Source organism: Callorhinus ursinus, unplaced genomic scaffold (assembly GCF_003265705.2).
Source record: "Callorhinus ursinus isolate GAN/ISIS: 27379988/994484 unplaced genomic scaffold, GSC_fseal_2.0 scaffold4, whole genome shotgun sequence".
Classification (NCBI taxonomy): domain Eukaryota; kingdom Metazoa; phylum Chordata; class Mammalia; order Carnivora; family Otariidae; genus Callorhinus; species Callorhinus ursinus.
The window spans coordinates 32,896,648-32,918,492 of NW_027397066.1; the positions used below are offsets into that span (position 1 = coordinate 32,896,648).

Here is a 21,845-nt window from a genome sequence, read left to right on the forward strand (position 1 = left end):
AAAGAAAAAAACGCAATCCTAGCACAATCCTAGCATGCAATCCTAGTAACTGACATTTAATTTATGTTATATATGATAATCTCAAATATTCTTTCTTCATATAAATGGGAATCCATTCCAGTGTTATTCTAGTATAAATCTACTTTCCCCAAAGAACTAATGCTATTTAAGGGCTGGTTTTAAAAGCACCAATCACAGTACTCCTACCTTGGTAGGAAGTTTTGAATGTTTGATCTTAGTAATTTTAAAACATGAAAAAAAAACCGTATTATAGCAGTTCCCAACTTTTAAAATATCACATCATAGGGGCGTCTGGCTGGCTGAGTCTGTAGAGCAGGTGACTTTTGATTGTGGGGTTGTGAGTTCAAGCCCCACATGGTGTATAGAGATTACTTATAAAAAAAAAAGTAAAAATAAATTTAAAAAAATCACAACATATACAAAAAAAAAGATAAAATATTTGTAACCTCCAAATATGGAGTCCGTCAGACTCCTATATTTAGGCACACCTGTAACTGTATGGAAGTACACCAGTTGGGAAGCTCTGCATTAATGTAAAAAACCAAATGCCAACAGCAAGGGCAAGATTAGTAAATTCCTTTGTTATTTTTGTATTCAGCTTTCTATTAGCACCATTATTTAGAAACCTCTTGATTTGTTGTCTTCAGCAAATAAAAACTTGTTAGGCTTTTATATAATGTATAAACTCTACTCATTTTATCTTTCTAAGTAGGGAATTCAACTGGACATATTTCCATGTGCCAACAACCTCAGCCTAGTGCTTAACTTAAAACATTAATTCTGAAAATAGAAGCTAATAGAAACAAAATTCATTAATGACCTTAAAACCTGTTCTCCTACTGTGAGAACTCATCAGTTTTTTCCTTGGATGTCTACAGATTTCTGATAGGAAAAATAAATCATGGTATTGGCATTCTACATATCAACGTCGCTTATTTCATATAGGATTTTTTAACATACCTTCACCTAATTTCTATTTAATTCAAGGTCTTGAATTAAGACCTAAGTGAGACTTGATTTCAACACCATCTTTGTTACTAACATTTTGTCTCCACCACCTCATTTCTTTAAACTAAAAAAAACCTAGAAACTGAAACAGTCACTCAATTCCCTTTGAGTTTTTTTTTAAGATTTTATTTATTTGAGAGAGAGAGAGAGAGAGAGAGAGCGCGAGCCCAAGAGGGGGTAGGGTCAGAGGAAGAAGCAGCCTCCCTGCTGAGCAGGGAACCCGATGTGGGACTTGATCCCAGGACTCTGGAATCATGACCTGAGCCGAAGGCAGTCACTTAACCAACTGAGCCACCCAGGTGCCCTCCCTTTGAGTTTTTAAAAATATGTGATAACCCTACTTAGAACCCTAACTAAGTAGGGTTCTTACCCCTCTGACCTCAATGTGATACGTAAGTTTAATCATTCCCATAAAGAACTCTTGTTGCCAGGAGTTAATAAAATGGCTTTTTTGCAACATATTAATTTGCCAATTTGCTAATTTAAAAGTAAGCATTATAGGATGTCTGGGTGGCTCAGTTGGTTAAACGTCAGCCTTTGGCTCAGGTTGTGATCCCGGGGTCCTAGAATCGAGTCCTGCATTGGGCTCCTCCTTGCCCAGTGGGGAGCCTGCTTCTCCCTCTGCCTGCCGCTCCCTCTGCTTATACACTCTCTCTGACAAATAAATAAAATCTTAAAAAAAAAAGTAGGCATTACTTTAAATAAATAAATGTAGGCATTACCTGAGAATACATTATGAGAGCCTGGGCATTCTTATACTAGCTGATAGAAGTCCAAAATGGTACAACCCCTATGGAGGAGAATTCAACCACCTCCAAAAAAAAAAAAAAAAAAACTATATCTGTATCTACGTATAGATAGCTCATAAATTTACCCTTTGACCCAACAATTCCACTCCTAGAAATCTGCCCTGAAGACACACTTCTACAAATACAAAACACGTGAAACAAGGTTATTGACATTAGCATTATTTGTAATAGCAAAATATCAGAAACAATCTCAAACTAACAATGAGCCTAGCTGAATAAACTATGGCACATCTACACATACAGTACTAAAACACCACGAAAAAGAATTAAAAGAAGATTTCCAGATATGGAAATTTCCAAGTGAAACTGGAGTGACTTCCAGGATATACTAAGTGAAAAAAAGCAAAGTACAAAAGAGTACATACAGTAGTCTACATTTTTTTTTAAAAAGATTTTTACTTGAGAAAGAGAATGAGCAGGGTGAGGGGCAGGGGGGGAGGGAGAGAGGGAGAGAGGGAGAGGGAGGGAGAGGGGGAGAGAGAGAAAGAGAGAGAGAGAGAGAGAGAGAGAGAAAGCAGCAGAATCCCTGAGCAGCAAGGCTGAGGCGGGGCTCAATCCCAGGACCCAGAGATCATGACCTGAGCTGAAGGCGGATGCTTAACGGACTGAGCCACCCAGGCACCCCAGTAGTCTACACTTTGAATAAAAAGGGAGACAAGACAGAAAGGACAGACCAAGAACTAATGAAAATGACAAGATTTATTTATTTTTATTATAAGAAAGTATATGCCTATACGAGTGGGGGAAGGGGCAGAGGAAGAGAAATCCTCCAGCAGGATCCCTGATAAGCATGGAGCTGGACACAAGATGGACGGGGGCAGGGGGGGTGCAGGTGGCAGCCTGGATCCCAGGGCCCTGAGATCATGACCTAATAACCTGAGCCGAAATCAAGAGTTGGTCACTCAACCAACTGAGCCACCCAGGCACCCCGAAAATGATTACCTATAGTGGGTGGGTGCATGGAAAGGATAAGGATGGGAGTAAGGCTTCTGAAAAGTGTAAGTTTTTATATAGTATTGACTTTTGAACCATGTAAAATTAAATAAAAAGAATGAAGTAATCCCTAAAATTAAATACAAATACTCCAATTCAACGACAGAAAAACCAAACCAATTAAAAAATGGGCCAAGGACCTGAAGAGACATTTGTCCAAAGAAGATACACAAATAGCCAACAAGCATGAAAAGATGCTAAATATCACTCATCAGGGAAGTACAAATCAAAACTACAATGAGACATCACCTCACACCTGTTAAATATAGCCACTATCAAAAACATAGAAGGGGTGCCTGGGTGGCTCAGTCGGTTGGGCACCTGCCTTTGGCTCAGGTTGTGATCCCAAGGTCCTGGGATTGAGCCCCACATTGGGCTCCTTGCTCAGCAGGGAACCTGCTTCTCCCCTGTCTGCTGTTCCCCCTGCTTCTGCTTGCTTTCTCCCTGTCAGAGAAATAAATAAAATCTTAAAAAACAAACAAATAAAAAAACAACCACTGAAAATAATAAGCACTGGTGAGCATCTAGAGAAATTGGAATCCTTGTGCACTTCTGGTGCAGCTGCTATGGTCAACAGTAATTTTCTAATTTTCCAAAAAAATTAGAAATGTAACCATCATATGACCCAGCAGTATATATTCTGGGTATACATGCAAAAGGATTGAAAACAGGATCTCAAAGAGATACCCAGGTTCACTGCAGTATTCTTCACAAAAGCCAAGAAGGAGAAGCAACCTAAATGTCCATCAACAGATTACTGTATAAAAAAAATGTGGTATATACACACAACATATTATACAGCCTTTAAAAAGAAGAAAATCCTGTCATATGCTACAAAACGGATAAGCCTTGAGGACATTTTGCTAAGTGAAATAAGCCAGTCACAAAAAGATGGCTATGTGATTCCACTTATACGAGATATCTAAAGTAGTCAGGCCCCTAGAAACAGAAAATAGAATGGCGGTTGCCAGGGGCTGGGCAGGGGGGTGGGGGTGGGGGTGGAGGGAATTATTCACAGGGCACAGAGTCTCAGTTCTGAAAGATGAAAAAGTTATAGAGGTCTGTTGTATTAACAATGTGGGGCGCCTGGGTGGCTCAGTTGGTTGAGCGACTGCCTTCGGCTCAGGTCATGATCCTGGAGTCCCGGGATCGAGTCCCGCATCGGGCTCCCTGCTCAGTGGGGAGTCTGCTTCTCCCTCTGACCCTCCCCCCCCTCATGTGCTCTCTCTCCGTCTCTCATTCTCGCTCTCTCAAATAAATAAATAAAATCTTTAAAAAAAAAAACAATGTGTACATATGTGGAAGGGGCAGAGAGAGGCTCACAAAGAAACAACTCACAGTTGACAGCACCATACTATAGACTTAAAAATGGTTAAGATGGTAAATTTTATGTTGTGTGTTTTTTAGCACAATAAAAAAAAGCAAGAATCACATTTATCAGTGGAAATAAAAAGTACTGTGTGTATAAAAACTGAATACGAACAGAAAGAAAGAAACCAATTGTACATAAAATTGATAATGTAATCACTTGGACAAAAGAATTCAAATTCAAGTAACTAACAAATACAGTACTCTATACAACCTTAGGGGTACAACTAAACTGCAAAAAATCTTGCAAGGGACACCGGTATAATATTGAATTTTGTTTGAGTTTACAGCAGGGTAGTACAAGGAAATAAATTTATCAAAGTTTAGGGAAAACAGGATTTATACTGTAGAAGAAGGATGATACAAATATGGAATGGAGGAAGTTTAGGAAAAACTGTGGGGATGGATTTTTTTTTAAGTAACCTCTGCCCCCAACATGGGGCTTGAACGCACAACCCCGAGATTAAGAGTCACAGGGTGCACAGGGTGTCTGGGTGGCTCAGTCGGTTAAGGGTCTAACTCTTCATTTCAGCTCAGGGTCCTGGGACCCGGCCTCCCATTGGGCTCCACGCTCAGCGCAGAGTTGGCTTGTCCCTCTCCCTCTGCTCCCCCCACCCTGCTCTCTCTCTAAAGTAAATACATAAAATCTTAAAAAACAAACAAACAAAAAAGGGAACTGCATGCTCTACTGCTTGAGCCAGCCAGGCGTCCCTGTGGTGCTGGATTTTAACTGAACAGAATGAACTCTAAAGTATGTATATTTCCCAGCTCTACACACTGATAGGGCCTGAAAAATTACATCCTACTACCTATGTGAACCCAATGCCCATGCCCAGACCTTGGTTTATAAACACCACTTTCTAACTAAAATGGAAATAGGACTCTGTGGAAAAAATGACCTATCCAAATCTGGGGCAAGAAAGCATAAGGTGAACATGTTGCACCAGAAAACAAAGAAGTGCTCAAAGACTCAGAGAGACGTCAAAAAGACACTAGATGTTTCAAAAGGACACCAGAGCCAGCACGCTCATTTGGGGATAATTTGACTCTCAAAGGGAATAAAGACAGTAGACTATAATGCACTGAATGAAGAATCCATGAATAATTTTTTTAAAAAGGGGAGCAGGTGGGGCGCCTGGGTGACTCAGATGGTTAAGCGTCTGCCTTCGGTTTGGGTCATGATCTCCAGGTCCTGGGATTGAGCCCCACGGCGGGCTCCTGGCTGGCTCAGCGGGGAGCCTGCTTCTCCCTCTCCCTCTGCCTCTCCCCTTGCTTGTGTGCTCTGTCTCCCTTTCTCAAAGGAATAAATAAAATCTTAAAAAGGGGGGGGAGAAGGGGGAAGGCTCTTTTCTACAGAGAAAGGCCAGCTAACACATGTAGAAGGAATGATAGACTTTAAAAAAGGCAACATTTTATAATCCCCAAAGTGGATACTAAAACAGTTAAGTAAAAATTGTAAGAAAACAAATTATTCTTACAAACTGTCACTTTAAATATTACTTAGTAATTGCAAAGCTGGGAAAGGTATATTTACAATGAAAGAGTTGACCAATTGTAACCAAGTGATCAAACTTAGCATAACCAACAGGACAAAATGACATTCTGTGCCTCCTGATGACGCAAAGGAAACTAACTATACATCACCACTTGCATGGTAAAGTACACACCAAAAAAAGTTCAACCTAAGCACGAGGAAATGAGAAAAACAGATTATGGCACTCCTATGAGACCAATGCTGCAAAAATGTCACATCATGAATGACTCCCCCCCTTCCAACAACGGTGACAGAACTTTTTTTTTTTTTAAAGATTTTATTTATTTATTTGACAGAGAGAGACACAGTGAGAGAGGGAACACAAGCAGGGGGAGTGGGAGAGGGAGAAGCAGGCTCCCCGCTGAGCAGGATGCCCGAGGCAGGGCTCGATCCCAGGATCCTGGGATCATGACCTGAGCCGAAGGCAGACGCTTAATGACTGAGCTACCCAGGCACCCCAGAACTTTCTAGATTAAAAAGAAGACTAAAGAGGGGTGCCTGGGTGGCTCAGTCAGTTAAGCCTCCAACTCCTGATTTCAGCTCAGGTCATGATCTCAGGGTTCTGAGATGGAGCCCTGCATCAGGCTCCACATTCAGCAGGGACTCTGCTTGAGATTTCCTCTCCCTTTCCTTCTGACCCCCTCCCCCATGCACATGTGCTAAAATAAATAAAAATCTTTAAAAAAGGAGACTAGGGGAGCCTGGATGGCTCAGTTAAGCGTCTGCCTCAAGTTTGGGTCATGATCCCAGGGTCTTGGGATCGAGCCCCACAAGGGTTTCCTGCTCCTTGGGAAGCCTGCTTCTCCCTCTCGTACTCCCCCTGCTTGTGTTCCCTCTCTTGCTGTGTCTCTGTCAAATAAATAAAATCTTTAAATAAATAAATTAAATAAAAAAGGAGACTAAAGAGACATGACATATGCAAATGATCCTATATTGAAACTTGGATAGAGGAAAAAATCCAATTTTAAAAAAGTCATTTTTAACTGATGGTTGCCAGAAGGGAGGGGCTGGGATAAATGCAAAATGAGTGAGGGGGGCATGTGAGGTACAGGATTCTAATCATGGAATGAATAAGTCACAGGGATAAAAGGTACAACATAGGCAATATAGTCACTGATATTGTAATACCCTTGTATGGTAACAGATGTTAACATATAGACCTATGTAACCACTATGTTGCATACCTGAAACTAATGTAACACTGTGTGTCAACAGTATGTCAATAAAAAAACTGAAAAATTAAAAAATAATTAAATAAAAAAATTAAAAGTCATTTTTAGGACAACTGGGAGAACTTTATTATGGACAATATAACAGATAACACTGTACCAATGTTAAGTTTGGAGTGCGGTAACAATCACTGTTCTAAGAAGAACACTGAAGCATTCACAGGGAGAATGTCCTGATGTCTGTAAGTACAAAAAAGTGTATCATGTCTGTCTCCTTCTGTGTGTGTATGGAGAAACAAAAGCAAACAAAGGTGACAAAATGTTAACAACTGGTAAACCTAAATGAAGGCATATAGGTGAAGGTACAATTTTTTCCAACTTTTCCAGAGGTCTGAAATGTCTCAAAATAAAAAGTTGAGGTAATTCTTAAAAAGGAGGAGGGAGTGGAAAAAACATCATAATTAGCCAGCAATATTCGCCAGTAAAAATTCAAATAATAGGGGCGCCTGGGTGGCTCAGTTGGTTAAGCGACTGCCTTCGGCTCAGGTCATGATCCTGGAGTCCCGGGATCGAGTCCCACATCGGGCTCCCTGCTCAGCAGGGAGTCTGCTTCTCCCTCTGACCCTCTTCCCTCTCATGCTATCTCTCGTTCTCTCTCAAATAAATAAATAAAATCTTAAAAAAAAAAATTCAAATAATAAAAGAAACAGGATTCTAAGATCAAATCATGAGATTCCCACATAATTTCTCCCTACCTAGCACATAAAAAAATTCCTACGAATTTTTCTTATGGTATTTAAAATAAATTTCACAAATCTAGTGAGTTGGCTGCAAATATACGCTATTATTTTTGAAATTAAGTGTTTTTCAAATTTATGAATACTGCTACAAAGTCTACAGTTAGTATACTCTGACTTGTCAAAAGAGCTCCTGTGATAGATTAAAGATGGCTACAAATTCTTTCTTTCTTCTTCCATTGAGAAGTAGAGTCATTTTTTTCTCCCCTTGAATGCAGACTGGGTCATAAGTACTTTAACCAGTAGAGTAAGATAGATGTGACATTGCCAATTCTGAACCAAGCCTTTAAAAAGTACTGGCAAATTCCTCCACAGTGTCTTATAGAGCCTGAGTCCAACTACCCTGCGAGAGAGACCATGTAGAGAAGCCCCAAGATTATATCACAGATAGGAAAAAGGGCCCAGGTGAGTTCAACCTTACAGCTGTTCCTACCAAAGCACAAAGTGTTTGAGAGAAACCAGTGTGGATCTTCTAGACCAGTTTAGACACCAGGTGAATGACTGAATGAGCACAGTAAGGAACATGGAGAAGAATACTCAAGTCAAGCCAAGCCTGCCCAAATTCCTGATGCACAAAATTGTGAGATAAAGAAGAAAAGTGGCAGATGTCAAAGGTAGAAGCAACCCAGATGTCCACTGACAAATGAATGGATAAACAAAAGATGCTTTATATATACACAGTGAAATATTATCTAGCCTTAAAAAGTAAATTCTGACACATACTACATGGGTGAACCTTGAAGACATTATGCTAAGTGAAACAAGGCAGTCACAAAAGGACAAACACTATTATGATTCTACTTATATTAGGCTCTTAGAGTAGTTAAATTCAGAGACACAAAGTAGAAAGGTGGTTGCCCCTGCCAGGGGAAGGGGGAATCAGAATTACCATTTTTTTAAGATTTCATTTATTCATTTGAGAAAGAGAGAGAGAAAAAAAAGCGCTCCCACAAGCGGGGAGAAGGGCAACAGAGAGGGAGAGGCAGACTCCAGCTAAGCAGGGAGCCTGATGCAACGCAATGCCTGACTGATGTGATGCCAGGCTTGATCCCAAGACCCTGAGATCATGACCTGAGCTGGAGGCAGACCCTTAACCATTTGACCCACTGAACCACCCAGGTGCCCCAAGAGTTACTGTTTAATGGATACAAAGTTTTAGTTGGAAAATATGAAAAAGTTTTGGACATGAATGGTAGTGATGGTTGCACAACAATGTGAATGCGCTTGATACCACAAAACTACTCTTAAAAAGGATTAAAATGGGGACGCCTGGGTGGCTCAGTCGGTTAAGTGTCTGCCTTTGGCTCAGGTCATGATCCCAGGGTCCTGGGATGGAGTCCCACATCGGGCTCCCTGCTCAGCGGGGAGTGTGCTTCTCCCTCTGCCTGCTCTGCCTGCCACTCCCCCTGCTTGTGCACACTCTCTCTGATAAATAAATGAATAAAATCTTAAAGATTAAAATGGCAAAATTTATGTTATATCTGTTTTACAATAAAAAAAACAACAAACTGCTGTTTTAAACCACTGGTTTGGGGTAATTTGTTACACAGCAACAAATGAGCAGAACAGTTCCTCTACACAAATGCAAGTCTAAAATAAGAACTGTGCTACAGTTAGCATTACTTCCCAAATAAATATTGGCTATATTATAGGGCTTCATTTTAAGAAATCTTGCCTATTTAATTTTTTAGTTTCCTAGCAGAATCTTCTGCAAAGAAGATTTAATACAAATATTAAAATAAAATATGCAAACAGATTTTAGACTGGAAGTTAATACTGAATTATATGTAAAATTAGCATCCTATGTGGCATTTAGGGATAAATAAAAATCTTTTATGGAAGTGAAAATAATTATAACCAAAGTAGGTATTTCTGGGATCCACCTGGAGGAAAAGAAGGAAAAGATTTCATGGCCTTCCTGCCCCTAATCTATTCTTCCCCTCTCACAACCTACATTTGATGAGAAAAGAGAGATGCCCTACCTTAAGTCAAGCCACCACATCCTAATTCCGAACTACATCAAACAAGCTATACTACAGGCAGCAGAAGTGAGAGTGTGCGGCAGAGGGAATGGTTGACACAAAGAGAAAGGTGACAGAAAAATACAACAACAACACAAAAAACCATAAATAACACCTGGTGGAAGAAAAATGGGGGACAGATTCAGAACAATGAAACCTTGTTATTTATTTAATCTTTCCTGATTCTTAGCACAAAAGTAGTAAGAATTTTTGATTCTGTGACTGAATGAGTATGGCAAATTTGGGTATGAAGTTAATAGCCAGAGAACTGTCTGGGGTACTGAACTCTGACACCAGATAATAAGAAGTGTATATAAGAAACAATCTTGAGGGCCCCTGGCTGGCTCAGCTCGAGTGTACAACTCCTGATCTCAGGGTGGTGAGTTCAAGCTGCAGGTTGGGTGCAGACATTACTTGAATAAATAAATACTTAAATCTTCAACTGGTCTGTCCCTCTCTCTAAAAATGAAGGCTTATAAGGACTTTCCAAAGTCCTTATAAGGACTTATAAATTACCTTATAATTTTCCAAAATAGCAAGAAAAGAAGGAATAAAATGTGAGTAGCATGTAGTTCTATATTAATACATGATTTGAAACCGACATGTATAACAAACTGTGGGCAGAAGCACTTAATGGAGCTTTGTACAGCACTGTTTATAGGTGTTTTTTGAATGTGTTATAAAAGTTATCAGACATGACTGCTACATTAGTTTCAGAATCCTTAACTATACAGAAAAAAGGCTACTTGTGAACTACAGATCTTGATGCTTAATGTAACATTGGTAGTAAACAATCTGTCTGTCCTTTCAAACAGATAACTTTTGTATGGCCTTTAATAGTTCTAAAATTAATATATAATTGTAACTTATCTAAGTAACAAAACCGTTTATTTACTTTAAAAAGTAGGCTGTACACCCAACAGGGGGCCTGAACTGAAGACACTGAAATCAAGAGTTGCATGCTCTACCAAATGAGCCAGCCAGGCAACCCTAAGCAACAAACTGTTAGTGAGTTTTCAGCTTTCTGTAACTAGGGTTGATCACAACATCTCAGACTCCATTTCTTCATCTGGAAAATAAGAACAGAACCAAATAACCTCTAAGCTACCTTTTGGTTCTAAAATTCTTTTTTTTTTTTTTTAAATTTTTTTTTTTAAGATTTTATTTATTTATTTGAGAGAGAGAGAATGAGAGATAGAGAGCACGAGAGGGAAGAGGGTCAGAGGGAGAAGCAGACTCCCCACTGAGCAGGGAGCCCGATGCGGGACTCGATCCCGGGACTCCGGGATCATGACCTGAGCCGAAGGCAGTCGCTTAACCGACTGAGCCACCCAGGTGCCCTGGTTCTAAAATTCTAAATATCCATGTTATCTCTCTGGTATGCAATCTCAGGTAAAGACTTAGTTGCAATTCAAAATATTTTCAAATTATCCTTCATTTCAAATATACAAATATTTCTCTAATCCACTATTATTATTTTTTCTAATCTAATATTAATACAAAATATTCGTTTGTCCACTGACCAAATATTTGCTGGGCACCTAACTATGTGCCAGGCATTGAACTTGGTGCTGGCAGGGTACAAAAATAAACAAAGAGAGAGACGGTACCTGTATTCATGAACATATGCATAAGTGTAACATCACATCTGTAATAAATGATATGAAGGGGCTAAAAGAACACGTAATGGGGAATCTAAGAGACTTCCCTTAAGAAAAACAAATGAGTGACAAAAGATGAACAAATGAATGACAAAGGAAGTTGAGAAGAAGAGTACACATATGGGTTATGTAATGTGGCATCTGTCTAGGCAGAAATGGTATGTTCAAGGAACTGATCGAAGGCCAGTGTGACTGGACATAAGAATAGTTAAAGTAATTCCTCAGAAACTGAAATTTAAACCTATAATATATATACAAAAGTATACCTTAGCTATTCCAAAGACATATTCTAAGAACCATTTTCTTTTTTTTAAGACTATTTATTTGACAGAGAGAGAGACAGCGAGAGGGAACACAAGCAGGAGGGAGTGGGAGAGGGAAAAGGAGGCTTCCTGCTGAGCAGGGAGCAGACGCGGGGCTCAATCCTAGGACCCTGGGATCATGACCTGAGCTGAAGGCAGACACTTAATGACTGAGCCACCCAGGTGCCCCTAAGAACCATTTTCAAGAAAGCTTCAAAGCATTACAATTGTTTCTAATGTTAAAAAAAAAAAAAATGCCATCCTATTATCTCCTTGCAAAAGAACAAATTAATTCACTGATTCCCTTCTCTTTTCACTTTACTGTTTTCAATTGCATAATAAAAACACAACTTCTTAGTTCTACTTAGATTCCTTTGAAGAAAATCAGCTCTAAGAATGAAAATAAGTATGCTATTGCCCTGGCTCTGCCACTAAGCCACTCTATGACTGATCTTAGTACATGTTACTTGGCCACTTTGGGCCTAAATTTTCTCATTTGTGAAATACAGGGAGTTCTAGAATTTCCTTTAAGATGCTTCTAACTCTAAAATTATGGTTCTATTGTAAAAATGTTTGTCCCATTCTTGAAAACTAAAGAGAAGGGACCAAACATCTCTGAATTCCACTAAGATTTTACCTGCCTTTAAGCTGTTTGCATTTATACAGCATTTGAACATCGTTGCTATGTTATAATAAAAAAAAAACTACCGAATTTATAAAATTTGCCCATAATTAAGGGTCTAATAAACACAAGAATTATCAAAAATAGTTAAACATGGTTAAAAATCTATGCTTCCAATGAGACAGTACTACTTTAACTAACCAGGCATCCCTAGAAAGCACAAAGTCAAAACAGACTTAGAAAAACAAGGGGAAAAATCATTAAGATTCTTGAGAAAAGCAAAATTTTAGCAGGACATTCAAACTGGTTAATATGTATGTCAATTTTAACTTCCAAAAGAACTCATAACAAATGATTTCCTAACCCAAAGCTCATTCTAGACTTGGTTATATGTCCACTTATATAACAGCATTTCTAATAATCTATCCACAAGTAGAAAAAGTACATATGGTCGTAACTTTTTTAACCAGATTATCCATCACTTGAATTCAAGATTTCAATACTCCTGATATGAAAATAAAAATTAAAAGATCTATAAATTGTTTACTTAACAGCTTTGTATTTCACAATTTTTCAGTATCTCCACTCTCTATAACCTTAAGAAGCATCAATTAAGCACCTCACCTCGTGTATAATCTTTAGTATCAAGTTTATTTTAATGGAAGGTATTGTGTCCTTTTCCTTCAAAAGAGGCAACAAATTGCAGAATCTCATTAGATTTTAAAAACTAAGGTAAAGGAATACTTTAAATATTCATTAATGGCTCACAACTTCATAAACATTTAGTAGGCACTATACTAAGCTCTAGAACAAAGGAGTAAGATCATTCCCTAAAAATACATTTCACCAAGTTGCCCAAGGTAGAAACACTGTCAACATTGTTTCTTCCCTCACCTCCCACCAAGTCTGATTCTAGGTCTGAAACATTTCTTGGTTCCTTCCCTACCCTCTCTTCCCACTACCATAGCCCAGCTTCAAGATTTCAACATCTTTCACCTACACTATTACCAGTTTCCTAGCTGGAATCCCTGCTTCAAGTCTTTTCCTTTCCTTGTTCCAATCTAGCCCTAGTTGTCACAAACAAAATATTTTCGGCACTGACAAATGTTCCCTGGGGGTCAAATATGCCCTGAGGGGCACCTGGGTGGCTCAGTTGGTTCAGTGTTGAACTCTTGATCTCAGCTCAGGTCTTGATCTCAGGGTGGTGAGTTCAAGCCCGGCACTGGGCTCCACACTGGCCATGGAGCCTACTTTAAAAAAAAAAAAGAAAAGAAAGAAAGAAAGAAAAACAAAATGCCCTGGCTGAGAACCACTGCATCAAGTTGATCCCTTAACAAGAACAGCACTTATCTTGTAAGGCTGCGGGCACAATCTATGTCCATGCAACAGAAAGCAAAAATCTGACCAATACAAGCCTGAAACTTACAACCTTGATCTTAGGGCCACCATGGTTTAAATAAGCTAACTTAAAAAGAGCTAAATATTCTCTCTTGAAAACCCCTTTGAACATGTGGACCTAAATCATCACCTTACTTCAAGTCTGAATTTTGAAGTCAGTACATTCTGTCAATGTTTAACCATACTAAATTCGTATTTAAGCTTCTGGATATTAGAAAATTGTGACAAATAAAATGCTTTGGTGATTAAATCGGTCTCCTCAGAAATTAATGGAAATAGGAACCCTGCTAGGCAAGCTATTGCCTACATTTAAGGTTGTAAGCTACTCTGAACAGTATTCTCATGAATATTTCTAGAAAAAAGTTCTAAAAAAGCACTTAAATTCTTATGGTTGAAAAAAGAGGCACACTCCTTTTAATTTTCCATAATGATTATATCCCTCCAGAACTATTCAAAGATACAGCCAAGAAAGAACAATACCTTTCAGAGAGGGTAAAAAAACGAGATGATACCTAAAAAAAAAAATAACCCGGGTAGGTGAAACTGTAAAGGCCAGGCCTAGCAGTGCAGTAATACCACAGGAGAGCACCTCCTACCACAAACGTTCTGAAGTGTGAACCCTGTGTCCAGACGCTCACCTTCAGTCGCTTGATCATTTCATCCGTGGTGATCTTGTCGGTGATCTCCTTTACCCCCGGAGGGTAAGCGATCTTCCCGTCTGCACTCACGACGCCACAGAGGGCCGTGGCAGGCTTGGGCGGCGCGGTGAAGTCCATCCTGGGGGACAACTTTTCTTTCACAGTCCTCTACCGGCCTCTATCGGTCAGAAAACAAAAGTTCAGCGAGAAAAGGGAGACTTTGTAACCTCTTTTTTCATTTCAAAAATCTCTAATCTGCAAAGGGCCCTTTATCCGGGGAGGCCGGGGACTCGGCGGCGGCCCCGCCACTCGCCCCTCCCCTGGCCTAGACCCCGGTGGCCGCCCCGCCACCCGCACTCACGCGGGCCCCGCCAGCCGCGGGCCCACGGGGCTCTCCGGCACCAGCCGCCGCGGCCGCGGGAAGCGCCGAGCAGCGCCAGGAGTTTCCCATTTCGCCTTTCACAATGAAATCCACCCCCAAGCACCGAGGTCCGAAGTTTGGCAGCCTCCCGAGCCCGGCGAGGCCCTCACGGCCCCCGCTCGGTCGGAGAGCAGCCCCGAGTCCCCCGCCCGGCCAGTCCCCTCCGGGAAAGGAGACGCGAGGCCTATAGGGCTCGGCTTAGGCCGCAAAACTAGGGACCCAACCGGACCCATACGCAGCGATGGCTCCGGCAAACGAACGCCTTTGCCGGGCCGAGCTTCGGGACCCCAGGCGTCCCCGCCACGCTCCCGCCCCTCCCCTGTCCCGCGGGAGGGGAAAACAAGACGCCCTCCACCCCAAACCCCACGCCAGGAAGCGGCTGACGCGGCTCCGCACTTCACATTTTGTTCCTTCAACTTCGGCGGAGGGACCCTGGCGGCTTCTCTCGCCCCCGACTGCTCGGCGCCGTCCGGCGCTGCCGAGGCCTTATTGGCACCTCCGGGCAGCCCCGCCGGGCCTCGGTCCCGCGCCGCCCCCCCCCTCCCCGGTCTCCCCTTCCGTCCCCTCCCTCCACCAACCGAGGGCGGGAGCCGAGCCGCCGCCGCCTTTACCTCCTCCTCCTCATGCGGGCGGAAGGTGCATCGAGCGCCCGGGCCTCTGTCAGGTGGTTGCGCCGCCGCCCCTCGTCGGGCTGCACACAAAGCGGCTCCGCGGGTCCCGCCGCCGCCGCCGTCGCCGCCGCCGCCCGCCCGGGAGCGGCGCTGGGGCTGGCGGTGCCGAGGAGGAGCAGCCGCCGCGGGGGGAGACGCGGGGCGAGTGTGCGCTGGGCGGGGAGACACTGCCGCTCTCCGTCTGGCCGAGGAAGAGCAGCCTCAGAGAAGGCTCCTCCGGGAGCGTGTGCGCCCGTGTCCGCCCGGGACCCCCGCGGCCCGCCCGCCCACACCTCGCGCCGGCCGGGTCCGCCGATCGGGAGCCGGACGCCCCTTGCAGCGGCGCGCGCCCGGCCGTCCGTGCCCCCGGGAGCCGGCCCTGAGCGAACACACCAGCCGGTCACGCGAGCGGTACGAGAGCACGCGAGAGCAGGGCGCGCGCCTCGCTCCCTCCCCTTCCTCCGCCGGCCGTGCCTCCGCCTCCCTCGGGCCCGAGGCGGCAGCGCGCGAGGCGGACAGCGCCGCCACCCGGTTGGCGCCAAGACTTGCGCCTCTGGGAGGATTGGACCCAAAGGGCAAGCAGAGGAGGGGCCCCTGTGGCGGGAAGAGAACCCGGTCCCAGAGGCCCTTGTGAGGGCACGCAGGACGAACTGAGCTTTACGTTATGCCGCGAAGATGAGTTCATGACTTTTGGGGGTCATCCTGAGAGACATGGACAGAAGTGGTTGAAAGACGGTTGATTACTCGGTGAAAATGAACTGATTTCCTCCCCAGGAACAGAAGATCTGCAAACTGAGGAAAAGTTTTACAACATGGCACAACGTGAGCTGCTCATTCTTGTTCCCTCTGACAGCCACCAGAGTTTTTGCCTTCCCCTCTTTGCATTTCTAAAATTAATATTTTGAAAGATGCAAAATATGAAAATAGCTTTGAGTCGAGTAGTTCTCAAAGAATGGTCTGAAACGTAGGTTCCTGGGCTCCACTCCCAAACCTAGAGAATAAGGATCTCTGAGTGACACCCAGAAGTAAGCATGTTTACAAATTAGCTAGATAGTTCTTGTGAATATGGAAATAAAAATATTTCTTAAAAATGTTTTAAATATACCCAGAATAACTTTTTCTTTCATACAAAGGAAGACCCAATGCAGTGGGTTTGAGCAGTTTAATGTACAAAAATAAATAAAGCAAATGAACCTCAGGTGCACATGTATCAGAAAATGAAGTTGAAAAAAGAATACAGTAATATGAAATAGCATTCAGCTTTTGAAATTGACCACTACCATAGTTTAAAATTATATTCGATTATTATTCTTGATGGATATCCATTGGTCTTTTCCACATCCTTTACTTGGTCTGAAAAATATTAAAGGTACTGTACTCACTGAATTGTTTTTCAGGTATTACACAAGGGAGCAATCATCTTGGAATGGAACTGGCCATAGTTGCTCATTTGCTAGAACTGCCCAAAAGTCAGTGCTTTGTTTTCGGGCACTTAGAGTAGCCAACAATCCATTTAAGTTCATCTTCATCCAAACAATTAAACCGACCAAAACCTACTCTCTTTTAAGTGCTCCCTCTCAAGGTGTTTTGTTTTTTTTTTTAAATCTGCCATATCTAAATAACAAAAGAGTGGTGCTTTTTGTTTTCATTTTTTCTCTGAGTAATTTACCCATCATTAAATGGAGTTTTGTATATGCTCAGCAATTTTAATTTTACACAATTTATGACTTTGTTAATATTGTTTGACTTTATAAACACTCACAAGATTAGTAAACCCTAAGGATTACAACACATAAATAAACTGAATTTAGGGGCGCCTGGATGGCTCAGTTGGCTAAGGGACTGACTCTTGATTTCCACTCAGGTCATGATCCCAGGGTTGTGAGATCAAGCCCCGTGTTGGGCTCTGCACTGGGCATGGCGCCTGCTTAAGATTCTCCATTCTTTCTCCCTCTCCCTCTGCTCCTCCCCCCAAAAATTTAACAAACAAATAAATAAATAAATAAATGGAATTTATACACTTCTAAAATTCAGGAATTCTGAAATCTCTGCTTTTAACCTCCTTTCTTAAACATTTGTTTCCACTTGCAGTAAATGAGAGGGATACATTTATTTGTGCAATGATTATTTAGAGTGCCTGCTATGCAAGGCATCGTTTTGGGCACTTAGAAAAAAATTGGTAATGGAGAAGGGGACAGAAATCCCTAACCACCCTGGTGGAACTTAATTTGGGGAGAGACAGACAAGAGAATAAATAAATTGCTATGGAGGAAGATGGAGTAGAAGAGGAATGCAGATCACATGTAGCCTTTTAGGCCCTTGGTCTTTGGAAGGACTTCAGCTTGTACTATGACTGAGATGGAATTATTGAAGTAGTTTAAACAGAGAAGTGACATGATACGATTTATGTTCCATGAGCCAGGCAACCTTGGGCAAATTACTTAGTCTTCCTGTGCCTTATTTTCCTTTCATCTGTGAAACAGGGATAATATTTTCTATCTCTGAGGGTTATTATGAGGAATAAATAAGTTGACATTTGTAAAGTGCCTAGAATAGTAACTGGTATATACTAGGCTCTACCTAAGTTATATGTGTGTGTGTGTGTGTATATATATATATATATATATATATATATATGAGTGTATATATATATGTATATATAATGAAAGAATCATTCTAGCTGCTGGGTTGAAAACAATGTAGAAGTGCAAGTAAAGAATTAGGGTAATCAAGTATAAAACAACTACAAAAATCCCAAGGAGAGATGGTAATAAGGACCAGGTAATAAAAGTGAAGATGATGAAAAATGTGATTATATAACACTTGAAAGTGGCTACTATGACCAGGGAACCAAATTTTTTATTTAATTTTAAAATCTAGCCACATGTGGCTAGGTGACTATTATATTGGACAGTGCCATTCTACAGTATAGGGTTTGGAGGAGTGATTGACAGAAGATGAGGTTAGAAGATAAACTGTGTTCATATTGAATGCTACAGATGTTGAGCAGGGTGATAGTTTAAAATGATGAATTGGGGTAATAGGAGACTGAAGCTGTGCATAGTGAAACTGGACTAAGGTAAAACTATAATCAAACATAAAAATGCAAAAATATTTAAGATATTTAAATATCTTTTTTAAGTTATTTAAAAATGTTTTTAAAATGTGTCTATTCTGTTTATCTGAAATTACTTATTTGCTCTTCAATTTGAAATGAACTAGCTAAATCTGAGTATTTTCACAAATTATACATATGAATCATCTGTGTACCTCTGGTCACAGAGAAATTAACCATCTGTCATAATCACTATGAAACTTGAAAAAAATGGTGCTTTATTTTAGTGTTTTTCCAGATACCACTGACATCTTGGTTTAGATTTGCTAAAATTGAAATATATTTAGGCATACAATAATAATTTATCTCTACTGAACTAAATAAGTTTGACATGTTTCACTGATGACTGATAAAGACAAAAAATATGAAGTCTGAATCATTTTGGTGTATATGACCAAGACGTTAATGATTAACTTGTTTGTCATAGTAATTTAAAGACTTTATTTGAATTCTAATATCTTAGTCTCCGTGCACAATCTCTCTTCAGTTTAAACTGTGAAGGCTGACCTGCATCATCATTAGTTATATCAGCTTCCTTTTTTTTTTTTTTTTAAGATTTTCTGTATTTATTTGAGAGAGAAAGAGAGCACAAGCCAGGGGAAGGGCAGAGGGAGAGAAAGAAACAGACTCCCCGCTGAGCAGGGAGCCTGATGCAGGGCTCAATCCCAGGACCCTGGGATCATGACCTGAGCTGAAGGCAGACGCTTAACCGACTGAGCCACCCAGGTGCCCCTGTCAGCTTTCTTAAATTTGTTTAATCAAAATTAAGTATTATTTAACTAGCAGGGAAAACAAAGTATAACTAAATATTTTCAAAATATGAAAGAAACTACAAGTATAAATAACATGAGTAAATCTTAGTGACATAATATGATAATTTGTTTATAACGTTCAAAAGCAAAGTTCAGGGTAGTGGTTACCCCTGAAGTACAAAGGGAAGGAGGGAACACAGGGAGACAAGATGGGAGAATGAGTACACAGGTAGATATATTCCTATTAAAGCTTTAGTCTTCGGCAGAATGATGGCTTCACATATGTTCATTAAATAAGTGAATGAATGTATGAATGAATAAGGAGAGTCCATGCACCAATGAGGAATGTGTTTATAACCCAAGGTTGATGATTGAACCAATTCAGGGCATCTGAGTTGCAGAAGAGAAAAAAAAAAATAAGATGACAAACTCAAGAAATTGGAAAAAATAATATAATTTAATATTTTTGGAAATTATATCCCCCAAAGTCAAAGAAATTCTGCCCCCCCGATAATTTTTTTCTAATAGTGGTGGTAAAATGAGAAATTATTTGGAGTTATATTTTCTCAGATTGCTTCCTTCCTCAAACTGCTAGTATTAAGACGATAAATGATTATAGGACCGAAAGAATTTTCACGGTAATTAAACTTTGAACAATCACATTCCAGTGTATTTTTATTATGAAGCTTGGGATGCCAGACTCCTGTTGTTTTATATGATTAAAATAATTAAGAAAGTAAACTTATGACAAATACTTCTTCACTACATTAAAGGCAGAAGAGATTTATTTATCGAAACATATTAGAGAGGATAATAATTGCCTCCCCTCCTGCAAACTCTTTTAAGAGAGTGGTTCCTATCTCAGCCTTACATATTCTCTCTCTCTCTTTCTCTCTCTCACGCGTGTGCGCACATGCGCGCACACACACACACACCTGACTGAGCCTACAGTGGCACCTGAACCAAGAAAATGCAGTCCATAAGCTGAGCTGAGCCAAACAAAATATCATGAGATAGGCTGTGAATGAAGACTCAGCAACAGATGGAATGTTTAGCTGAATTATATCAATGCAAAACAGTAACGGTCTTTAACTATCTACATATGTGTAGGCTAAGGAAACCCGATGTGTCCTAATTTTTGTCCTGATTGTTCTGTCTTGCTTGGACTCCCCATAAGAATTGTTTCCTTACAGTAAAATCCCTTTTACCTGAGCTAATTTGAGTAAATTTCTGTTAACCACCAAATATGACTTGATTTAGAATGAACAATTGGACTTGATGAAATCTTAATCATGATCCATGAACCCAGCTTTACTGAGTCAAATAGTACCCCAAATTCATGTCCACCTGGAACCTCAAAATGTGATCTTATCTGGAAGTAGTTCTTTGCAGGTGTAATTACTTAAAATGAAGTCATGCTGGATTAGGGTGGGCCCTAAATCCAATGACCGGTATTTTTATAAGGAGATATGCAGGGAAGAAGGCCAGGTGACAATAGAGATTGGCATGATGTAGTTTCAAGCCAAGGAATGCCAGGGATGACCAGCAAGTACCAGAAGCAAGGAAAGAGGCAAGGAGGGGTTCTTCTCTTGAGCCTTCAGAGCGAATATGGCCTTGCTGCCATCTTGATTTTGGGCTTCTGGCCTCCAGAACAGTAAGAGAATGAATTTCTGTTCTTTTAAGCCTCTGAGTTTGTGGTACTTTGTTACAATAGCTCTAGGAAACTATAACACCAGCCATGTGTAAAATTTATCTTAAAGTAGATTGGTTAGTAGCTGTAAGAAAGCAAAAGCATTTTACCTTCTGAGAGACAAATTTCATCACTCTCGTTTTTGGACCTAACCCTGTGCTTTTTTGAAAGAGACCTGTAGAATATTTATAAAGCTGGGACCAACAGTTTATCTTATTTCTACATTTTTTTTCAGTCGTCCCAAGCCTCAATTTATCTCTAGAATCTGCGTTTTCATTTTTCCATTTTCTCACATTCTTAGGAAATAAGAACAATATGCAAGCAAATATTTAAGTAATTACACAACTACGATGGAGAAACTGTAAAAATGGAACTGTTCGTTGGCAACCAGCTTCGCCAAGCTTTGGCTCAAAGTGTTCATTTGTCAGCTTATATGCAAAAGTCCAAAACTGGAATTTTGAAAGCAGTTTAAGAATGAGGAGATATAATGTGCTAAACGAGGTTGTGTAAAATTGAATGGACCGAAGTCACAGTCAGCTTGTTTAATAATCAAATAATTCTTTTATGTTCACTTTATTAAGAATTTTTATAAGTGCAATATTTTCTATGACTTATAACCATCAAGTGTCATTATAATAACTGTGGCAGACTGTCGGAATAAGTAGCTGAATTTCAAATTTCTGGTTTAACTGGAAATGTAACCACATTACAACTGGTAACCAGCACTATCTGAATTGTACAAGGAATGTGCCAAGAATTTGCACAACTTTTGCCTTCTGAATTTTTTCAAGTAATTCCAGAAACTGAATAGTTCTTGGACTGTGGGCTACCTAGAGAGATATTGTTTTGGAAAAACTCTTCGGAGTACAATTATGT

General features: G+C 40.7%; 1 protein-coding gene across 3 annotated transcripts in view; it reads right to left on the minus strand.

The window, feature by feature from the left end:
- Positions 1–15,511, minus strand: part of PDS5A (PDS5 cohesin associated factor A) — a 136,578-nt gene extending 121,067 nt beyond the window's left edge. For 2 of the 3 annotated variants that reach the window (XR_012377887.1, XM_025887114.2), the window contains exons 1-2: positions 15,374–15,511; positions 14,342–14,519 (exon numbers count right to left, since the gene is read on the minus strand). Coding sequence is in view for 2 of the 3 variants with exons in the window: in XM_025887114.2 (XP_025742899.1) it covers positions 14,342–14,479 (138 nt within the window). In the remaining variant the exon portion in view is untranslated. Of the gene's footprint in view, positions 1–14,341; positions 14,520–15,158; positions 15,294–15,373 lie in introns of those variants that run through there. The other variant, XM_025887115.2, reaches the window with a different exon arrangement.
- Positions 15,512–21,845: the final 6,334 nt, after the last annotated feature.